The sequence below is a fragment of the Psittacula echo genome, assembly GCF_963264785.1.
Source record: "Psittacula echo genome assembly, chromosome: 1".
In the NCBI taxonomy this organism is placed as follows: Eukaryota; Metazoa; Chordata; class Aves; order Psittaciformes; family Psittacidae; genus Psittacula; species Psittacula echo.
Genome location: NC_137735.1, coordinates 62,885,612 through 62,907,885, shown reverse-complemented (window position 1 = coordinate 62,907,885; position 22,274 = coordinate 62,885,612). Strand labels below are relative to the sequence as shown.

General features: G+C 44.7%; 1 protein-coding gene across 2 annotated transcripts in view; it reads right to left on the bottom strand.

The window, feature by feature from the left end:
- Nucleotides 1-21,020, bottom strand: part of AFF1 (ALF transcription elongation factor 1) — a 165,528-nt gene extending 144,508 nt beyond the window's left edge. The window contains exons 1-3 of one of the 2 annotated variants that reach the window (XM_080616583.1): nt 20,896-21,020; nt 20,758-20,802; nt 19,362-19,439 (exon numbers count right to left, since the gene is read on the bottom strand). In XM_080616583.1, the coding sequence (XP_080472709.1) occupies nt 19,362-19,439; nt 20,758-20,802; nt 20,896-20,916 (144 nt within the window). In that variant the 5' untranslated portion in view covers nt 20,917-21,020. Of the gene's footprint in view, nt 1-19,361; nt 19,440-20,757 lie in introns of both variants that reach the window. The other variant, XM_080616584.1, reaches the window with a different exon arrangement.
- Nucleotides 21,021-22,274: the final 1,254 nt, after the last annotated feature.

The window sequence follows — 22,274 nt, the reverse complement described above, 5'->3', positions numbered from 1 at the left end:
AGCTCCCATGGAAAGATAGTAGTAGTTTTCTATCATTCCTCAAGTGCTGTACCACAAATACATTTTGACTGGAACCTACAGTAAACTTTGCAGTACCACACACTTATCTCAGACCAGAAGACCTTGCATTCAAGTTATCTGCTTACAATAGATATTGCCACCGAGGCTTTTACCAGTCTTGGTCTCAATCAACACATAAACAAGGATAAAGTTGGAACATACACATTTCTGTGCAGTGAGATAAACTATTCCCCGTGCAAATGGCACACAACCAGTTGTGCACTAACAAAATGAGCAAGTAAAGAGTCATGCCCTCTCAGAAAAAGTTACTTGCCTGCCCAGCACCTTGGCACAGAGTAGTTTACAACTTGCCAAGAATCAGGCAAATCAAAACCTGTCATTTGTAGGCAGGCACAAGAGGTACCTCCTCTCAGAGTGAAAAACTAATTTCTAGAGTAGTGGCTCTGATACAAGAAATGTTGTAGTTAGACCTTTGCTTTGTGGTAGGTGGGGTAAGCCACAGACATGAGAAGGCAGTACAGGGCAAGTCACTGACACCTCTCTTTCTCTCTTTCCTCCTCAAAGAAGTTCTTATTAAAGCAGAAGCCAGGGTGGCTGCAGGGCCAGCCAAGCCTGGCATCTTTAGAAAGTACAGATGAGGGGTGTCAAACAAAAACTTACCTTTTAAACTTGAGTTGAGGTCTCTTTGGCTTGGAGGTACCATTTGGCAAAGAAGGCACTGGGAAAAGTTTTTTGACATGTCCGGCAGATCCCTGACAAATCACAGAACACAGATAAATCTGGTTAGAGATATGTCAAAAACGATTCCACAGCTTGCCTTTCCTAAAACTCAATAGGAAGTAGTTTTTTGTCCCAGGCATAGTCTATCTTCCAGGCTCTACCTGTCTTCTTACCTCCAGCACCACCTCCAATAATGGAAATGGAAACCTGACTTCTTACCTGACTGCTAGTAAGGCTTAATACCACTCATTTCATTCATACTTTTCCCAAGCATGGAGAAATTACGTAGCAGCTTTCCTTGCAGAATGGCTAAGATAGCAGTAAGGCTGCAAGCAGCACATTTTTCACGGTGTTTCCTGAAACCTTTCACTAACCAAGGCAGCAATAGGTAATATCCATTCACACTTATTTCCAGCTTAACCACACAGTTGTTGATTCTCCATTACCAAACTACATTATAAGGAAAAAGCAAGCAGTTAGAAGCCAGCTGATAGAGCGAGCACAGTCGGGCTTGACTCACACAACACGCTAGACCACACTGATCCAGTCACTAGTAAATAGCAAGATAATTGAATTTTACAACCCCAAAATGCAAAGATCCAGCTGCAAGGTTCATTAGCAATTTTATGAGCAAACTATAAAGCAAACTTCAACAGGGGAGATTAAGGTTAGAGAGATGGAAGAATTTCTTTACTGTGAGGGTGATGAGGCACTGAAATAGGTTGCCCAAAGAAGTGGTAAATGCTCCATCCCGTCCCAAACCATTCTACGATACTATGAAAACCTTATACCCAGGTTGTATGTTTCCTATTTTTAAGCAGATCACTTTTCCCTTTTGTAAACACCCTTATCTTATAACACCAACATTGTACTTGCAGTTGCCTACAGTCAGAAACAGTTACTGCCATCAACATGATGCCTTTGTTTTTTACATAGGCACCTCTTCTCACTATGCTTCACTAAAGGAGATGAAAACAAATGATGGCAAGTCAGCAGAGAAGTTACAATGCAGGCTTGTGGGCTAGTGACATATGGTAACAGATAGCCATGAAAGGGGCAAAATGCTTCAAAGAGCTTTCTGTGGTGGCTGGTTTATCTTCTTTCCTTTTCTATATCCTCAGAGCATGTTTCTAAAGAGAATCACACAGCGCCCACTGGTTGCAGGAAACTTCCTGTCAGTTATAATAGATACCTACTTTGATATCCTTTGAGAGTTCAGCTTGGTTACTCTCCACTTTGCGGTGGTTGCAGAACAAAGGATCCTTGTTGTCGCTCTTATTCTTGCTGGTGTTATTGATGGTGGTCACCTCATCACTCTCGCTTCTTGGCCTCTTTTTGGCCACCTTCGTTGACTTTGGTGCAGGATGTGCAGGAGACACTGGTGGTAGTGGTGGAGGTAGAAAATCTCTCTTCTGGTATTCAAATGAAGCTTTGGAGTTTGACGCTCTGGAGATGGGAAGAGAATTCAGCAATAGGGATGAATATGGTGTACCTATATTGTAGTGAGTTTTTAAAAACTTAGTTGCATCACGTACAAATTATGCTTAAATATATCTGGAAGTAAAGATGACATTAAGAATCCAACAAAAGCAAAATGAAACTTCATTGTGCATTAGATACCACATCTTCAGCTGCTAACAGCAGACAAGCAAGTTGCTTTTTAAGTAGCATTAATCCCCAGGAGCTGTCCTTGGAATAAAAACTTGTAACCAGGACAGCAGGATAGTGCAAAAAAGGCATCCCTCCAACACAGCCCCTTTTCACTTAAAGACGGAGACAGGCAATTCTCTGGGAGAAGTCACCCAACAAGGCAAATAAACTGCAGCACTGCCTCTCTTTCCCCATTATGGTAGAAGGTGTCTTCTATGGTAACAGACACTCACCCTGACACTTGATCCTGTACATACTTGGACAGAATTAAACTGAGTTGTTCCTGTAAGACTTGCCTCCTCAACTAGACAACACTTACAAGATTGAGAGGGTTCAAGTCAGAGACTTAAAATGTTGCACTTTTTGAAAGGCAGGGACTATCACATTTAAGAATATGGTGGCATATCAGATTTCTGATCATCTGAAGTTAGGAATACAAGGGAAAACTCCACAGCTTTAAGCAACACCAAATAACTCTAAACCTTGTTTCACAACTGCTCATTGACATCACTTTTATTCAGCTTCTCAAAGTTTCCACAAAAAGACTGAGCAGCGCATTCCAACTCATGGACTGCAACATCAGAAGGAGGAAATTAAGCTAAACCCAGTGAAAAGACTGAAGTGTCATGTTGCACATCTGGCTTCATTCTGCTGTGCATGGGACAGTCCTCTCCCCTGTTCCACAACCCACTTTTCCCATGGCACAGTCCCTACTCACTGCACTCATGCTCCCTAGCTTCACTTCCTTCTTACAGCTCCAGAGAGGATTATTTTACACATAGCACAGCAGCACCCTCTGACCTGATCCAGCGCCCTCTCTCCCCCAAAATACATCTTCTCCTTTCACTCCAAAAGCCAGAACATGGGCCTTGCTTTCACTGAGAAAAAGGGAGGAATGAACCCCAATGTCAAAGCCCTTCCATTATTATACCACCTGAAATATCACCCAACTAAATGTTAGCCCAACGTTTCAGTGCTTTAAGAGTTTAAGAGTCTCTATTTTCTCTGCAGAAAAGCAGTTTTCTCATATTTTCTGGCCACAAACCTCAACACTATACCAATCCAAGTCAATGCCTCGAATTCAAGCCACAAGCAAGAACTGAATGCAGTAGCCCATGACTGATGCACAAGCCTCCCACTTGAAGACATGCTCCTGCAAGCATTTGCTCTAGCAAAGATGTAGCCAAAATGCTGGCAATACAAATTATGCATATCCTATAGGGGAACTGCAGCACATCCATTAGAAGCATTGTAAACGCTATGCTGGAATAAAGGAGAAATTCCTGGCCATAAAGGCCACCTGGAATTCCACACAGAGTCATGATTCAAAACACACACTTGTGTGTCCATTAAGTCACAGACACAAAAAGACAAAAAGCCAAGATGATTTTAGTGGAGAAGGGAAATGCTCTCCAGCTGCCTAAAAAGCATTTTAAAGCTACTTCCGTTTCTCATGAAAGCAGAAATAATGAACTCTCTGAGAGTTCAAATATCACAGAATAGAATCATAGTTTGCTTTGGAAGGGACCTTTAACAGTTGTCTAGTCCAACTCCTCTGCAGTGAGCAGGGACATCTTCAACTAGATGGCAAGGTCTCTTGCCATCCCCTGAAACACCTCAACTATCACGCAGAACAAGCGGACGCTACTCCCTGTAGAACAGCTGCCATCCCCCACATCATCTAGAGCAATCACCTGCTGACAGACTGCCTCCACTGAGGTCTGGAGAAGGGGAATGACTCCTGCATCCCAGCCCCTAGGCAGTCTACCACACTGTATGCAACTCGACCAACAAATTTGTTTTGCACAAATTTGTTTCCTGCATCTGGTCCAAAAGACAGCAGTGCAAATGGCTGCCTACCAGCTTCAAAGGACAAATGATACAGGCACAACCAGCAATTACATTTCCTGCAGCGTAAACAGATTTCCTGAGCTACGCGTAATATAAGGATCAGAGCATGCGGCAACGTAAGCTGCAGGATGGACAAGTGTTTAAAATCATGTCCACCTCAATGGTTAGAAATCTGGACAAATGGCACAACAGTCAACACTTGTGCAGCAGTGTACAGCAAGAATGGGAGGACGACCAGCTTATTCTTGAATGACTAGAACCATAATCCTCAGCATTAAGAAGGGATTGGAAACAGGTGACACCCAAGTATCACTTCACATCTGCAACAGATAAAAAGCTGAAGAAATTACATTCCCACAGCCACATGGTCGGTTCCAGGAGTTAAAGACAATTCTTCAGCAGATTAAGCTTCAGGAGCACATTATGTTATAAGCAAATGTATAAGGACAGAAGATACAGACTCACTTTCGTGCATCTTGCTGCCATTCCACCCCCGTATACTCACTTCAATTTCTTGGAGTCTTTCTTAGGTGAAGAATTCAATGATTTTTTTTCTTTCTCTGATTTCACTTTCTTCCTATTCATCTCTTCATCCACTGCTTTCCTCTAACAGGAAGAAAGAAAACCAAATCAATCAGGTTTTTAAAGTTCATGTAAAGTATAAAGCAAAACAGCTAAGTTTGATCAATTCTTGTTAAAAGTATTGAAAAGATACTGGAACTAACAAAGTGGAAACCCAGACCACAGCAGATACAGATTTCAGGTTCACTGACCAGTATCCTAAAATGACATTTTATCTACTTCTGCTTGGATATTTTGTAGTGGCAGAGATGGAACTGCTCAACCTCTTGCTGCTAATAGTAATCAAAATTAAGGCACTTCCACTGCTCAAAATAAGCACTGCATCTGTTCTGCATGGGCTTTTTTTCTTCTACTTGGTATGAATTATACAGAAATGTATTCAGATTCCTCCTGATGTAGTCATGAACTGCAAACAATTGTGGGTTTTGGTAAGTCTTATCAGAGGCAAGGAAATCACTGCATTCAGATGTGCAGGGGTTTTGGGGTTTATTAACAAAAATATGATATAGATGAAATTTTAAGAGTCAGTTAAAATTGCTGCCATTGTCTTCCAGAACAGGAACCATTAAGGTAGAGAGGTAATGAATACTACTTTTCAATTACACTCCATAGATGGAAAAGTACAAGATATCAAAAATCATCAGCTCCCATGAATAAAAAACTTCAGAATAATTTGCTACAAGCCAAGAAAATGTAAAAGAAACTGCACTTATCAGTCAGCATTACCCATTGGCTCTCAATAGCCCAAAGCATGCTAGGACTTTGTGTCCCTTCCAAGAGTACATCCAGGTTTGTATCACTATGACAGAGCTCAGTGGGCTGTGTGCAGCACTGAGTCTACCTTTGGCAGTGTGCTCACGGCAAGGCTCCAGATCATGACCTTAAACTGTCTCTCAGGTTGAGCTCCACACTGCTGCAAAAGATGTCTGACAGCTGTACTGTCCTAGCTGGCTGTGATGAGCCTCCAAGGACAGATGCATGCTGACATAATACAGACAGTGAGGCTCTGAGGTGGGTTTTCCTGAAGTCAGATGCTCAGACTGAAAGCAAGACATGTCTAAGATCAAACAGCAACTCCCTTGGGTCTTCTGAGGCAGCAGGAGAAGTGACAGATTTACTGCCTGGTCACCCTTCTCCCACTGCTCTGCACGAGGAGGACTGCTGGGGTCTCTCAAATGTCTTCACTATTTCCCCACCCTCCTGAATTCTCTCCCCTAAAACTATGGGAAGTTCAGAAAATGACAAGACTAAATTAAACCCACATGGGAACCAGGCTTATTCACCTACACATGCTAAACTACCCACTTGGTGCGGACCACCAAAAAGGTATACAGGCACAGAAATATCCATAGCGAATACCCATCCACCATAATGCTTGCAGCCAACTTTCTGTGTGGCTGGCTGGAAGTTTATTCACAGTCCCCTTTGGGAGATAGCTTTCCAAAAACCACGTGTGAGCAATTACTATTTTCTCTAAGTAAAGGGCTGCCTTTAATTCAAAGGAAAGAAACTGTTATAGCTGAAGGACTCTGCAAAGGCGTGTCTGGAAAGCCCCTTAGTGGATATATGCATCTTTTAAGCCTTAGCATTACTGCTAGAACCACAGCAGCTCCAGGGAAAGCCAAAGAAACCTTCTATGTATTTATCCAAGCACTGAGATCCAAAGCAGGGTTTAGGGACAGTTGTTACTATCAGTGAACCTGGTTCACTTAAAAGTCTGCATTTATGGAAAAGCAAAAGGCATGAAGCTTCTACCATCACCCCTAAGTAACAACACACTTCACGCCTGCAGAATTCATTTCTCTTTGTGGAAGCAAGCAATCACAACTCTTTCATGGAAATAAGCTACTCCACACAAGAAAAGGCAATGCTACTCAGACTGAGGTTACTTGGCTAATGGCAGCAGAAGGTGCATACATGGACAAAACTGAAAACCACAAACTGGGATGGCTGGGTTAGTTCTTCTAGGCACCTCCACAAACTGCAGACAAGGTGCTTTCCCATGACAGACATTAAATGGGTAGCACAAATGACTGCACACTCTAGGAAGCATTTCAGATACTGTGCTGCTTTTAAATGGGTTGCAGGGAGAAGGGGTACCGCAGCCCTAAAACGCTCTGATGGAGAAACCCAAAAATGCGCCCAGGGAGGCTTGCCAGCCGCATGCCGACACAGGCTGCTGCCAAAAGCTCCTCCCACACAGGAAAGCTGGGGTTTTGCTGTCTGCGAAAACTAATCTTTCAAGAAAACACAGCAAAAAAGCATTTTAAAACACCAAAGCATTTGTTAGCTTACAGAGATTTTCATTTGCTCAGCACAGGATCAGTGGCCAACTAGAAAGATCAGTGGACAGTTTTGATTCACATTCCCTTTAGTAGTTTGGTAACACTTTCCCAGGAGAAGCATAATGATTCCACTCCCAACCTATAAAGCAGAAATGAACTCTCTGCATGGGTGTTTCAAATGCCACCTTGGCCCTTGTACAAACCAACCTCCACCACTCACCTTCTTCTTTTCAAGGGATTTGTTGGGAATGTCCATGCTTTTCCTCTCTGAGTCCTGCTTCCTTGCACCAGGGACCTCCTTAGCCTCTGCTGTCTTCTGCTGACTGCCTTCCCCAGGGGGCTGGGGGACTCTTAACAAGAACGGGAGCTTTATTTTCACTAGGAGGGGCTCAAGGTCAGGGGAGTCCTTCACTGGTGAGAGCGAATTCTTCTCCTTGATGGGCAAGGGAAGTTTCTCCTTGTGAGAATTCTTTTCAGCCGCGATGGCAGGCTTGTTGCTGCTAGCGCTGGTGTGGGTTGTGCCCTGGCTTTGAGGAGGGGGTTTGAAAGCAGCACGCTCCTGGGCACTGCCAGGCAAAATGTCTTTCCTGAGCTTGGGGCCCAAGAAGGGTTTGTCGGTGGCCTTGTGAGAGCTGTTGTGCTTTTTGTTCTCAGGGTCCTCCTGTTGCAGTGCTGGCTTTGGGTCTTTTTTGTCACTGAATTTTGGCTTCTCTTTTGCTTTGGCTTTTGGCTTGTCTCTGGAAGACTGGTCTCTGATCTTGAGAGGATCAGGGTCACTGTTCACCTTCAGGCCTCCCTTGGGCTCCTCGTGCACCGGGGCCTTGCTGGGCTTTTGGATACCCACAGTCTGCCTGAGTGAGGGCTCCTCAGCACACACGGAAGAGTTCTGGCAATTCTGTTTAGTTGGAAGACGAGTGTCCTGAGGAGCCCTGGCCACTTGGCCAGAGCTCTCGTGATTGGGCTCCTGTGGCTTGGCATGCTGCTGGGAAGAATTGCTGCTAATTCCCTGCTCCTTGCTCTTCTCACGTCTACTCCTGTGGGCAATTTCACGGAGACTCTCTGTTGGCACTGCTGGTGGGTTCACCTTGGTTAGCCAGTTGTCAAGCTGCCACTTACTAGAAGTTGGTGGGTCAGGCTGCAGGCAAAAAGAGGAAGGAGAGATGAAAGACTGAGGTCTTCATGAACTATTTCCCTTCTAGCACAGCTTACCAGAACCCAGGAAAATTTCCTCTTTCAACAGTTTGAAAGAGCTTGAGAGACCATGAGACAGTGGGGATGCTCTAGCCTGTGCACATCAACATCTGCTTCAGAAACACAGACCCCAGTCAAACGTGTTGCACAGTACTCCTGGATCACTGCTAGCCCATCTGTCACTCAGTAAAGAGACCAGTCTACATGAAAGCTTCATCTTTGTTTGCCACTAACCAACCCTGCTGCAAACTGAGACAACATATATAAAAAGCATCAATTGTAACAGCAGATTAGGTGCTGTCCTCTCAACACTCATGCAAAATTTTCTGCACGCAGCACTGCTTTCAAAGTGACAAGAAGCTGTGCCAGCTGTCACATCTGACTGCAGGCTGACAGGTCGGCTGTCAGGCTCCTGTGGTTTAACCATCAGAAAACCATTTACCAGAATTGTATAGCACATCAAGTCCAGCCTCTTCTGAGTCCTCTGCCTACACAGCCCAACACACACTTTCCTCCACACCAAGCAAGGCATAAGCAATGACCGAGGTCTGAAGGCCTCTAGAGTCAGTCATGAAAGGTTTTCCAAGACTCCTGGGTCCCTTCCGCTGTGATTTTCTTCTCCATCCACATTCAACTCGCTGCAGAACATGTGGATAAACAAGACATGTCCTCAACTTTCTTTGAGTGAATCTACCTAGAAAACTGGTTTAAAACCCAGTTTGTTTTCCCATGGATTTAGGGGTTTTCATTAGGTTTTCCAAACACAAGACTTCTTTTTCTGTTTAAAAACGAGAAGGAAGTATTGTCTATAGGTCAAAGTCTGTGCTTTTGCATGGGAAGAACTACCTATAAACAAACAGGCCGTGTGCACTAACTTGCTCCTCGAGCATCATGGATGAACAATTTGCTGTATAAAAAAAGGATAAATGATCAGTGGCAAATAGCTGATCATTGGCAAACAGTGGCAAATAACTTCACTAAAGCAAGAAAGGTATCACAGTATCACAGTATGTTAGAGATTGGAAGGGACCTCAAAAGATCACCTAGTCCAATCCCCCTGCCGGAGCAGGAACACCTAGATGAGGTTACACAGGAATGTGTCCAGGCGGGTTTTGAATGTCTCCAGAGAAGGAGACTCCACAACCCCCCTGGGCAGCCTGTTCCAGTGTTCCGTCACCCTCACTGAGAACAAGTTTCCTCTCAAGTTTAAGTGGAACCTCTTGTGTTCCAGTTTGTACCCGTTACCCCTTGTCCTATCATTGTTTGCCACTGAGAAGAGCCTGGCTCCATCCTCGTGACACTCCCCCTTTATATATTTATATACACTAATAAGGTCACCCCTCAGTCTCCTCTTCTCCAGACTATAGAGACCCAGCTCCCTCAGCCTTTCCTCATAAGGGAGATGCTCCACTCCCTGAATCATCTTAGTTGCCCTGCGCTGGACTCTCTCCAGCAGGTCCCTGTCCTTCTTGGAACTGAGGGGCCCAGAACTGGACACAATATTCCACATGCGGCCTCACCAGGGCAGAGTAGAGGGGAAGGAGGACCTCTCTCGACCTACTGACCACCTCCCTTCTAATACACCCCAGGATGCCATTGGCCTTCTTGGCCGCAAGGGCACAGTGTTGGCTCATGGTCATCCTGACGTCTACTAGGACCCCCAGGTCCCTCTCCCCTACACTGCTCTCTAACAGGTCGTTCCCCAACCTATACTGGAACCTGGGGTTGTTCCTGCCCAGATGCAGGACTCTACACTTTCCCTTGTTATATTTCATCAAGTTTCTCCCTGCCCAACTCTCCAGCCTGTCCAGGTCCCGCTGGATGGCAGCACAGCCTTCTGGCGTGTCAGCCACTCCTCCCAGCTTAGTGTCATCAGCAAACTTGCTGACAGTACACTCAATTCCCTCATCTAAATCATTGATGAATATATTAAATAATACTGGTCCCAATACTGACCCTTGAGGCACTCCACTAGATACAGGCCTCCAACTAGACTCCGCCCCATAGACTACAACTCTCTGGCTTCTCTTCTTCAGCCAGTTCGCAGTCCACCTCACTACCTGATCATCCAGACCACACTTCCTCAATTTAGCTATGAGGATGCTGTGGGAGACTGTGTCAAATGCTTTGCTGAAGTCAAGGTAGACCACATCCACCGCTCTGCCATCATCCATCCACCGTGTTATTTCCTCATAAAAGGCTATGAGGTTGGTCAAGCATGACTTCCCCTTGGTAAAGCCATGTTGACTGCCCCTCATAACCCTCTTATCCCTGACATGCCTTAAGATGGCACCAAGGATAAGGTGTTCCATCACTTTCCCAGGGATGGAGGTGAGGCTGACCGGTCTATAGTTACCCGGGTCCTCCTTCTTGCCCTTTTTGAAGACTGGAGTGACATTTGCTTTCCTCCAGTCCTCAGGCACCTCTCCCGTTTCCCAGGACTTGGTAAAGATGATGGAGAGTGGTCTAGCAATGACTTCCGCCAGTTCCCTCAGCACCCGCGGGTGCATCCCATCTGGACCCATGGATTAATGGATGTCCAGATTGCTCAACTGGTCCCTAACCCATTCCTCGTCGACTAAGGCAAACTGCTCCCTTGACCTGACTTCATCTGAGGTCTCAGGAGTACAGGGCTCTTCAGGACTGCCTCCGGCAGAGTAGACAGAGACAAAGAAGGCATTCAATAACTCTGCCATCTCTGTATCTTCTGTCACCAGGGCACCCATCCCGTTCACCAGTGGGCCAACCTTGCCTCTGGTGTTAGTTTTATCAGCTATGTATTTGAAAAAGCTCTTTCTGTTGTCCTTGACCCCTCTCGCCAGATTTAATTCTAAGGAGGCCTTAGCTATCCTAGCTGCCTTCCTACATCCTCTAGCAGCAGCCTTATATTCCTCCCGAGTGGCCAGCCCCTCCTTCCATGACCTATAAACTCTCCTCTTCCACTTGAGCATACCCAGCAGTTCCTTATTTAGCCACGCAGGTCTCTTGGCCTCTTCCTTGACTTCCTACGTGTCGGGATGCTCTGCTCTTGAGCTCGGAATAAGCAATTCTTGAATGTCAACCGTCTTGGGCCTTATCATGGTCTTACCATGGAGTGTTCTTAGGACAAAGCAGACAGCATTTGGCAAAAGAAGAGAAGCGTAACACCTGCTTCCTTCCAAAGACATCCACATTGCAAAGGGCAAAGTCTGTAACTGAACCGCTGGATGGTAAAGTGCGTAGATGCAAGATGAGAAAGATACTCCTTTTCAAAGTCTGTTTTCTGCACGTAACATTTTCCCTGCTGAGGTACTTGTCAGGTAAAAGACAGGAAAGCTAGGGCTGGGGAACAGGGGAAGAAATAAGTTGCAGGGTTTCTGGGCTTTGTGAGAGTACCTCAAAACTGTCAGCAGACTGCTTTACATCAGCTGTGGTCCATAGGATATAGCCATGCACTTCCTTTCCCACTGTCCTGAGAATGTTTTGCAAGCTGGAGGAACTGTCTGAAACCATGGGACAGGAGCACTTCTGCAGCAGACTTTTAGAAAATGCATGGTCTCAACAATGAAACCTGAAGGCACCACATTCTGTTTCTCTGCTTTTCCCAATAAAAGCCTCAGAATTGCCAGTGCAGCACTATCTGAGCCAAATCCAACAGAAGCAAGTCTAAGCACATTCCAGCCCTTCCTGCAGGCCTGATCACTTCAGCTGCAATCTGGGAGAAGCTCAATCTGTCACTTGTGCACAGGAGCTGCACTGAGAAAGTGGCTCCTCTTAACCTATCAGGAAACTGGTCTTATCCTGAAGCAGTCCGTAGCTTTAGCACCCAGAAAAGCTGCATGAGCAGAGGTAGGTCCCAAACACGCCAGACAAGCTGTGCTGCTCATCTGCGCCTTCCTTATGTTTTGCCAGTGAAGTCATTAATTCCTCAAGGAGTGCTAGACAAACTCTTCAAGGTTAAGCAGGTAAAACTCTAATTATGCTGTTACTAAGGGTTATTGAATTGATAAACTCTAGAAGGGGAGCAAGGGCAGGAAAAGTCTGATGATGCAGCATAGACATCACAGGGGCACCTGAACCATGACAGTATTTCAGGTCTCCTGTCCTGGCTGCATTCAGACAGCAGGGAGTCTGAGGCAAGAGGCTGTATTAAGGAGCCTCTGCATTTTATCTGCATTCACCTCAGGTGCTGATGCTCTCGAAGGTTCCTTGGCTTCACTGCCGCTTGCCTCTGAGTCTGAAGAGCTGTCTGAGTCACTGGTGCTCCCTGACTCCGAGCTGCTGGAATGTGCTGATGCCACAATCTTGGGCTGGGACTGTTGGGCACTGCAAGGCCACCATGAAATAAAATTAGAAAGCAGCATAGGTGAAGTTTCTTATTATATTGACATGGCAAGATTCAAAAATAAAACTGAACCCCCCTGTTTTGGCACTGAGAGGAGAAAGGATGAGGCCAAGGAATACAGTGCCATGCTCAAAAGATAAAGCACCAGAATAAAAATCCTCTAGAAGTAATAAAACTTCCAACTCTATAACCAGGTCAGAGAAATCTGTGAGCAGGACTGCTGCAGTCTGCAGCTGCATTTAGCCAACCAAAGTTGAAAAAGGAACCAAAACTGGCAAGTGCTTTTCTGAAAGCCTCAACCCTGAAAAGGTTGCCATAAAGGCTAACAACACAGAAACATCCATTCGAGGATGGTTTCTCTTTTCTGTATTCTTCCCCTAAAGTTTTCAATTCATCTGTGTTACTTGGGCAAGGTGCTGGAATTGCTTCGTTAACAGACATGTCAAGCAGCAGCATTTTCTGCAATACTCTCCTCTTTTCAGAAGTGTTTTCCTCCAGCACTGGCAATGGGAGTGGATGGAACTGAGGAAGAGCCATCACTTCCATGCACAGGCTCCTTTGTTTTGAAATAGGCTTACGAATTTTTTCTTTTATCTTTGAAACTTGTCCCATACATCAGAATCAACGCATTTGTATGGATTGGAGGCAAGTTTCTTGAAAATCTTGAAAAATCTGTGCTTCTCCACTTCTTTTAATACTGGCAAGTGGCTGTTAAGTCTACCCCAAATGTTGCTTCTGACTAACAATACATGGCAGGAACTACGTATAAGCAGCTGACTTATCAGGAGGAGCTGAAACAGCCTCAGTGAGTCTACCCAACACTTTTCTGTTCTTCACCTGCTTGGCTGGTTTTGGCTTCCTTTTGAGTTAAAGCTGGACTCACACCTCACCCACCAGTACTGCAACTGAGAATCCGTTTAGCTCCAGTGTGATCTCCAGATACACTGGTGGAGGGGAAGAGAAGTTGGGGAAATAGAAACCTGGTTCATACGATTCTAGTTGCTATCGAATTCTGGATTATTCATTTCTCATCGGAGCTTTCTGTAAAACCCCACACAACTAAAGCCAATTTTCAACAGCAGCTTCGGGCAGCTAGAACCCAAATCCTGTATCAACAGGAGAAACCAAGAACCCTTACCCATCCACCCCATATATTAAAAAGAAGTTTGTTTTTCCCTCCTTATTTAGCCTAGCTATTAGTTTGAGAACAAATCTGTACCTTGGAGGAGCAAGTGGATTGTCAGCAACCTGTTTTGTTGACAAAAAAGAAAGAGGAGAATGAGAGTAAAGGTTAGCTTAAGGCATTCGGAACAACGCAACAAGGCGTGAGGATTTAAAGGGATGTCTGTGTGCCTAGTGTGTACAACGTCTAAAACTGACTTGGTTGTCGTCACTGTCTTCGCTATCACTGACTTGCAGGTCTTCCTGGAGCGACACTCTGAAAGACAACCAGAAGATAAGTATCAGCCAAGGCTGACACACTTTCAAGTACCAGACACTGAAAAAGACTTGGTTTGGCCTTGTCAAAAGAAACCAACCTCCCACATTCTTTAGGAATGTTTGGCATTCTCTATCTGCTAAACCCTCCCACTACCTGAATGAATGATAAAATGGTAACACGCAACCTAGGAATATTTTATTGTACTTTTCAACTAATCTCAGGACATTTTGAAAAGGATGTCAGTATCATTGGCTGCCATCTACACACAACAAAGATGAAGTTCTGTGAGGGGAATGCTCCTCGCTTAAGTTTATCTAGCACACTAACACAGCACCACAGGGCGGAAGAAGTCTGAGCCTTGTACATTAAGAGACTGGCACGCTATTAGGCTGCACTGAGTCCCCAAGGGACAGAAAGGACCATCTGTGCACCAGAACCTGTGCACGCTCATGCTCTCTGCTCTCAGGGGCTGTAAATATTTCTTCTGTCACAGCGGTTCTCTTTTTGCTGCTCACGTGTTCTACCGTACGTATGCAAGTAAATGCCAAGGGCAAGCCTCCCTCCTATTTCTTCTCTACACAATGAATTTGATGCTCCTGCACACCGCAGCAATAACTGTAACATCAAGCAGTTCAGGCACTCCAAGCAGCTTACAAGGGGGGAGCCACACACTCTCTTTTACTATTGCTAGAGAGCAGGCTGCCTGCAAATGTTTCCAGAAGCATAATTTAGTCCTCTGTCTGCAGATGGTAACTACTGCTTGCCATTTCAATGTATTACTGAAGTCCTCAAAAGGCTGGAAGGGAGGGGTTTGTGGGCAGGGACCCAACGTTGTCCCAGGTGTTATCCTCCTCTGGAAATCACACAGGCATTCCAAAAGGAGCTGGAAAACAGACAGGCAAAACTCCTGCTATTCAAAAGTACAGGGATTCAAATCCTGAAGCTAGCTGGAGAGCAGCTCCTCAACCCAGAGAATTACACAAGTGTCATTTCAAAATGGGATAAAAGCTTGGGGACTGACAGAGGGATTGTGATCAATCAGGTCAAAGCTGTGTTTGTTTCAACCTCATTTCCAACTAAGGGCTTTCTGTGAGAAATTTCTCTCATGCCCACATGAAAAATGTAAGCCTCCAACCCCTCATGACAACACATTTTAGAGCAGGAAAACAAGGAAGAAAGATTCCCAGTAAACCACGTCCACCTTGGAAACGTGGGGGCAGAGTTTGTGTTCCTGATACTTGTGGGGAAAAGGAAAATTACACAAAACTTCACGCTCTTTCAAGCCTTCATGTCCAAGTATGAACAAAGCAAAAAACATTTACAGCTCTGGAGGTCACCTCTGATGACCCTGAGGTAACCTTTGCTTTCCTGATTCTGCGTCATCAGAGGAGTGAAAGCCTTGAGTCAAAAAAGCGATTCCCTCATTTAAGCACAGCTCCCACAAAAGAGACACACTGTTTTACAGTCACACCAAAGCACTTGCCATGGATGGAGATACTCTCGTTGAAACAGGACCACATTTACTGCCAAAGCTGACCACGGACTCACAACAAACAATTCCAGAAATCAGATGTGACAAATCCACTCTTGTCCAGGGAGCAGGACGGCACGAAGAAACCCCAAAGGTCTCCCGTGTCTACCAGTACAGAGCCAACCCTTCCCACACAGATGATGCCTCTTTAAAAGGTACCAACCCCACAGTCCCTGAGTACCTTACACTCATGCACAAGAGGTTCTCTGTGCACACAGACTTTGATTACACCCAAAGACCTACTGCGCTCTCTTTGCATTTGGGCTGTGCTATTGCCCTGTGGCTGTCCTCCTCCATCCCCCAGTCTCCTCTGCCTCGTTTCCTCACACACCTTTTCAGTGGAATTCACCTCTTGCCTCTTCTTTTACAGTAAACACTGAAGGGAAGAGCTATGAGACACCACCTTCGAAAATGAGGCCCCTGAACTTCCTACAGAAGGCAAATGGCACACAGTCTGCAGCAACCCTGCACGCTCCAACTTCACACATGGGCTAGAGCAGAAACTCGCTGCCAGTCCACCGAGACACAAAAAGCAAAAAGCAAGAATAGCAACAACACAGCCGCTTCTGGGCAGTTTGGCCAAAAGTCTACTGGCATCTCTATGAATTCTTTTCTTTTCCAGCTCCTTAAGGGAAACAGTTCTTCAAAATGATAATGAATGAACTGACAGAGATACTAAAATGTTCTGAAAGTGATTTTGGCTTGTTTTAAGAACTGTAGACCAAAGACACATTTCCCTTAGAGGTAGGAGGATAATGCAAAGCAATGTTACTTAGATCTTCTTTTAAATCTGATTTAACTGTTCGTAATAAAAAAGTCTGCCTTTCCCCTGAGCTGCTGGTAAATAAAATGTATCGGCATAAAAGAATATTGCAACTACTTCAGTTCAAGTTAGGATCAAGGAAGAACACTAAAACTTCAAATAAGTCCTATTTCTGCAAGGACAGACAAAGCCCATTTCCCCAAAACAAGGTTTCAACAAATTGTTAAATAGCCTCGTTAAAGACAATAGATCTGTTTCAACAATTAAAATGCCTTAATTAGCTCATGACTTAATAGATGCCAAGTTTTCATTTGCAGGACCTGTTCTTTTGCAGCTTAGATACACACCATCAATCTCCCTCTAACGCTATTTAAAACACCCTCTTGGTGAGAGAAAGAGCACTAAAATCATGCTCTGTAAGGCCGAATGCTTAATTTGGGCACACAAACGCGCTGGGATTTCAACTTCTAATTAAGCAGCACAAGCGCTGTTTGTTTGCAGCCAGCTACACTTGGTAAGGCAAGCTACTCCAGGCAGCTGAATTTTCAGTCACATGTGCTTTAAACAGCAAAGAAAGCAAGCCCTGTTGTGCGAGTGAAAACAAAAAAACAAAAAAGAAGGGATGCATCAATTCAAGGGAAAGGTGTAGAGACAGTCCCTGGGGAAATCTTTCTTGACTCCACTTTGGGCATTAGCTGAAGCCACCCTCTTCCTCCCTCTTCAACTGTCTTTGCTGACTGTGGGTACACTGGCTCTGAAGAGCCCGCAAGGACACTGAGCAGAGAGGGGATGCTGGTGAAGGACAGAGGTATGTACCGTGCCAAAGTTACAATTCTGGACCTCTGCGCTAAGAAAGGAGTATTTTCAGATTCTTGTCCACAGTAAAAGTCTCTTCTCTCTCTGCTGCCTGGAAAACTGACTAAAGCTCAAAAGGGATTTTTACAGGCAGCTGAGAAGAGCTGAAAAAGATTCTCTGTGGAGGAAGGCAGAGGCTGGAGCAGCTGAAACGAGTATGTTTAATAGTGCAAAGAAAATTCCCAGAAGTCATTCAGGAGGAGCAAGCTGGGGTGGAAGAAGGAGCAGCAAAAGGAAGAATGGATTCAAGCAGCAGCTAACTACTCAGTAAGACACTATCCCACACTACCAGCCAGGGGAGGCTCCTCTGCAGGATGTCGGAACAGCATGAAAAGGGTTGATTTTTACAGACCTTACAGAGCTTGACTGCAAGACTGTACAATCTCAACCAAGATGGAGAGGTGCTCTTCCTCATTTGGGACTGGCTCCGTTTTGTTTGGGGTTTTAATTAAATTGGTCAGGATAAGGAAACCAAGCTTTGTAGCCTGTAGCTTGCAGCCTTCCATGGAACAACGTAGTAGGGAGTAACATGAGATCTTTACATATCACATGAACTGATAGGCATGTAATGGCTCAGCAGTTACGTTGCATACAGGCCCCTTAGTCTTCCACACATGGAAAGATTCCGATTTGTTACTCGGGGCTCAGAACCTATCGCTGCTGCCATCTGGACAGATTAATCCTGACAGGTTAATGGCAGCCCACACAAAACTACTTTCAAGCCCTTTCTCTAATTAACCTAATTAACCTAATAAATAGGTAACCACTGTCACCTACAAGGTCAGCACCAAATTACTTATCCACCAACTTCTGTTGGTGAAAAATTCCCTGCATTGAAATTTTCTGGAAAAATCAGACCCATAAAACCGCACTCTTTGGAATTATCAAGTAAACCACGTTTTAACTAGTTTCACGTTCTTGTAAGTAACTGCACAGTAGAGACGGTAACTGAGCCTGGTTACTTACGATATTGTTGTCTGACAACGAGGCAACGTATCTGAAGGTCCATCGTACTGTTCTGTAAATCAAAAAAGAATCAGTGGGGTTTATTTGCCTCACTTGTAGCGTATTTTAAGCTATGGTCTCTGAGCATCAGATTAGAAAGTCACTTTCTTCCCGGACATAACTGATTGCATTGAGATTATTTATCACTTCAAATGGGGCTTCCTAACGAAATACTGTTTGTTCTCTGCTGAACTGCTGCCTTTATTTCTAGGTAAGGAATGCATACAGGCTCTTAAGTGTTTTCTAAATTCATCAATGTTTAACAAAGCACAGCAAATCATGCCCCTTCATCAATGGAAACATTTGATGTTCTCAATGTATGACACACAAAACTATCTGTCAACATATATATAACAGTGTGCTTTCTTTAGGATTTCTACTTACTCTGATTCTGTGCTACACATCCAACATGCCATGATTCCTACAAAGAAAGGACAAAGTGCAAATTGAGAATAAAATACATCATCTCTCAATAGCAGTGTATCAGTGATGTGATTTCCTTGTGTTTGTTACCGTAATCGATACTTTGAGCAACTTGTCAAAGAATAACTCCGAAGCGTCCAATAGTCTAAGCTGGCCTGACGTACCTTAGCCTGGACAGAAATGATACGTGCTACTGCTGCTAGCCCATTAGTGGTATGTGCATTGTTGAAGAAATACTAAAAAAAACCAAATTAAAACAGCTGCCAAACACTTCTGTTGAACACAGCGAATGTTTCTGTTAACCAAAAAATGCTTCGGTCGGTAACAAAATGAGATGCTTGAAATACTTCTGAAAAGCAGTCACATTTGAAGCCCACATTTGAATATCTAAGTCCTTGAAACTTCATTTCTTCATCCCCCCTCAAACACCTTACAAGTCTAAAAATAGACAGCTTGCTCAAAACATAAGAAAGACGAAAGATAATTATGCTACCATAGAGCCCACTCGAAAACAATTGCTCAGAAGAAAAATCACTCAAGGAAAACGATGCATTGCAAGTAACCGTTACACAATTCAAAATCCATTGTGACCTCTAAAGATAATCTCTCCTAAAAGCTTTTACCTAGGAAAGGAGGACAAAATCAGAGGACAATACGTGCAAGAGCTGGAAAGCTCTCTTCTAATTTATCAAAAGCCTTGGCAAAAAGAGGGTGTTTACCTTCAGAAATTTGGAAGGCTCTGCAGTAGAAGGAGGAGGAATATCTGTCAGAAGAGGTGGCCATGATTGGGTCATTTCCTGGAAAGCGAATGACAGAAGTGGGTTACAGTATTTTTGCCGATACAGGCAGCTGAAGTTTTACCTTTAAGAGATTTATATTCATGTACAAAAAAAAAGCTGACCCCATCGTAAACCCAAGAGGCAATACCACAGCAAGAAGCCCTCTTTGAGTTCAGCAAGCCAGACCATCATGAGGACTTGCTCCTTTTCTCCAAGCATACTTGCACTGCCCAATTAGCAGCAATCTCAGTGAAGCTTGTAGAGAGTTAAATACTTACTATGTTTGCAGGATTAGGCTATCAGATTTAATAAAGGCAAAAGTACATAAAAGCTGTAAATGTGTAGCTCTGGACTTCTTCAAAGTTCAGGAGCTTCCTATTATGGGAAGTTCCTATATCCCCTTACAGCAACAACACTGTGAAAGGCTTTTCAAAACTCAAGGAGGTCAGCCAGGGAGCTCTGACTGCCAGCAATTCCTCACGCTATTCCACCTGAAACACTGGCTTTTGCTCTGACTGACCAAGATGCCTTTGCTGCGAGGTCCAAGACATGGTTTCAAACCAAAGAGAGAGGCTGCCTGATGGGCTACGTCTTTCAGAGCCTTTCCGCCCTGTTGCCCTGCCCTAACTCTCACCCAGGTGAGAGTTAGCTTGTTGGGCTAAGCCGTGGTCCAGGTGAGAGCAGAGCACATAGACCACAGCCACAAGATAGGGATCAACCTCCAACCTGCCTCTTCTGGCACCACAGCTGGACACAGGTGACTGGCCTAAAGCTTTGGCTGGCACTGCAACAAACAGTTGCAGCCTGAGCAGCCTAGCACAGACAAGGATCTTTGTCTTGAACAGACGCTAAAACACCTTAATGGGCATTAATCTAGACAAAGCCTTTGGGGAAGCTGGGGCTCAGAAATTCAGAACCACTTGGTCGAAATCACACAAGACAGACTTTTCTTGTCTCCCTATTAAGTTTAAATCCTGAAGAACGTAATACTCACCCCCAGAAATAAATGAATTCATATGGCCTGCCACCCTCACTGCTTTCCTCGAATAGTTACCTTATTTTCACTCTGTGCTCACTGAAAGGGTCACATGTACTCAGACCCAGCTGAGCACTGGGAGCCTGTGCACTGCCCACAGAGCCATCTCTGACACAGGTTACAGGGACGGTTTTGCTTGAGAGCTGGCTCAGCTTTGCGCAAATGGACTATAATTACAGTGACGGAGAAGCACAGCCCAGCAGCAGTGCCATGCACACAGGGATATTCCTCCTCCTCCCCCCCACTACTTTAATGTGTACAAAAGACAAACACGGAGATCTATTATTTAAGAGCACCTACCTGCAAAATGTCATTAACGGTTTGGGCATCACAGTGGAAGGGTCGCTACAAGGAAATAAAAAGAAGGAAGCAGCATGAGTTTGTTTGTTTACCAACTGACATGAGATAAACAGATGCACTCATCAAACATTTGCTTACCAACAGTTCTCCAAATGCCATGGGAGTCCATTAATAATAAAAGGCTAAAGAGCCCCAACAGAAGGGCAGTTTATTCTACAAAGCCTGTTGTTTTCAAGTCTTTAGTAGAAGATTGAGTCTTTCTCATCTTTATTAGAAGTGAAAGAGATTTCATTAAACAATGGTGCTTGTTCAGCTGACAGGATTCCCCTTGCTTCATAACTTGTGTTCTTCTATGCACCCATGTGCACTCAGCAGAATAAGAAGCCAGTATAAAGCCCTAAGCTTGGAGAACGCAAAGTAAAGGTGGCTGTAAGTGGAAGAATAACCCACTAGACTCTTAAATGCCAGCTCCTGGACTCAAGGGAACACCAGCTGTGATTAGAAAAAATGAAAAGCGGTATGACTAACTTGCGCAGTTCAGGATAAAACCTTGAAGGCACCGCTGGGTTAGAGCAACGTGATGAGGAACTAGTCTGCCTTTAATACAACAGGCTTGCACAAATGCACAGGTGCACACACCCGCAAAAGAAGGGAGGGAGATTTTCATTTAGAAAACAATTTAAGAAATGCACAGGCATTCTATTCAAGCTGCACAGCAACTGTGTGACAAAGCTCTCAGAAATACCTCCAAGCCCTCTCTCCACAGGCAATTCCAAAAAAACCCACACACTTTCATAAGCACATGCCCTCAGGCTTGCAGAGATCTCTTAGACACACTAGAGAGAGATGAACAAGGAACTCGGGATAATAAGAATCACCCAAAACCAAACTAAATTGCTTGAGGAACTACCTGGTACACAAATAAGATGCCCCACTGGCCATGATATGTGGGCCAGACACCCACCCACCAACCAGAAGCAGTGCAGTGCCCCAACCAGGCAGTAACTCAAGACAGGGACAGCATCAACCTGCCAGGCACTGCGGTCTTTTGTGGCAGACTCAGTTACAGCCACACAGCAGGAGGGACCAGTAGCCTGTTCTTGGTCTCAGTGTGACAGCTGGGGGCGGAAGGGGAAAGCACGAGAAGCATTGAGAGAATATTTGCAAAAGCCCAGCTTTCTCCTCTCTGCACAATGCAGTCAACACTCGCCAAAGCTGGGAAACTCAAAAACTGGGCATCTTTTTGAAAAGAAGGTTTTGCCGTAGATACTACAAGGAGTAAGCAGTGTTTTTTTTGGGTAATGGTTGAAGAGCTTTTAAGGCTGCTTCTTTTTATAAAAGGTATTCCATTAGAATTTACAGCACACATTTTTATTCCACTCTGCCACGTGTGCCAAATGCAGCTGAAGGACCACACAGCTCTCGCATGTGGAAGTAGAGGGCTGAAGCTTGCTCCCTGATTTTTAAACAGCCTGCCTGGTCAGGAGGCTGTGGCAGAATGGTTTCAAGCAGGCTGC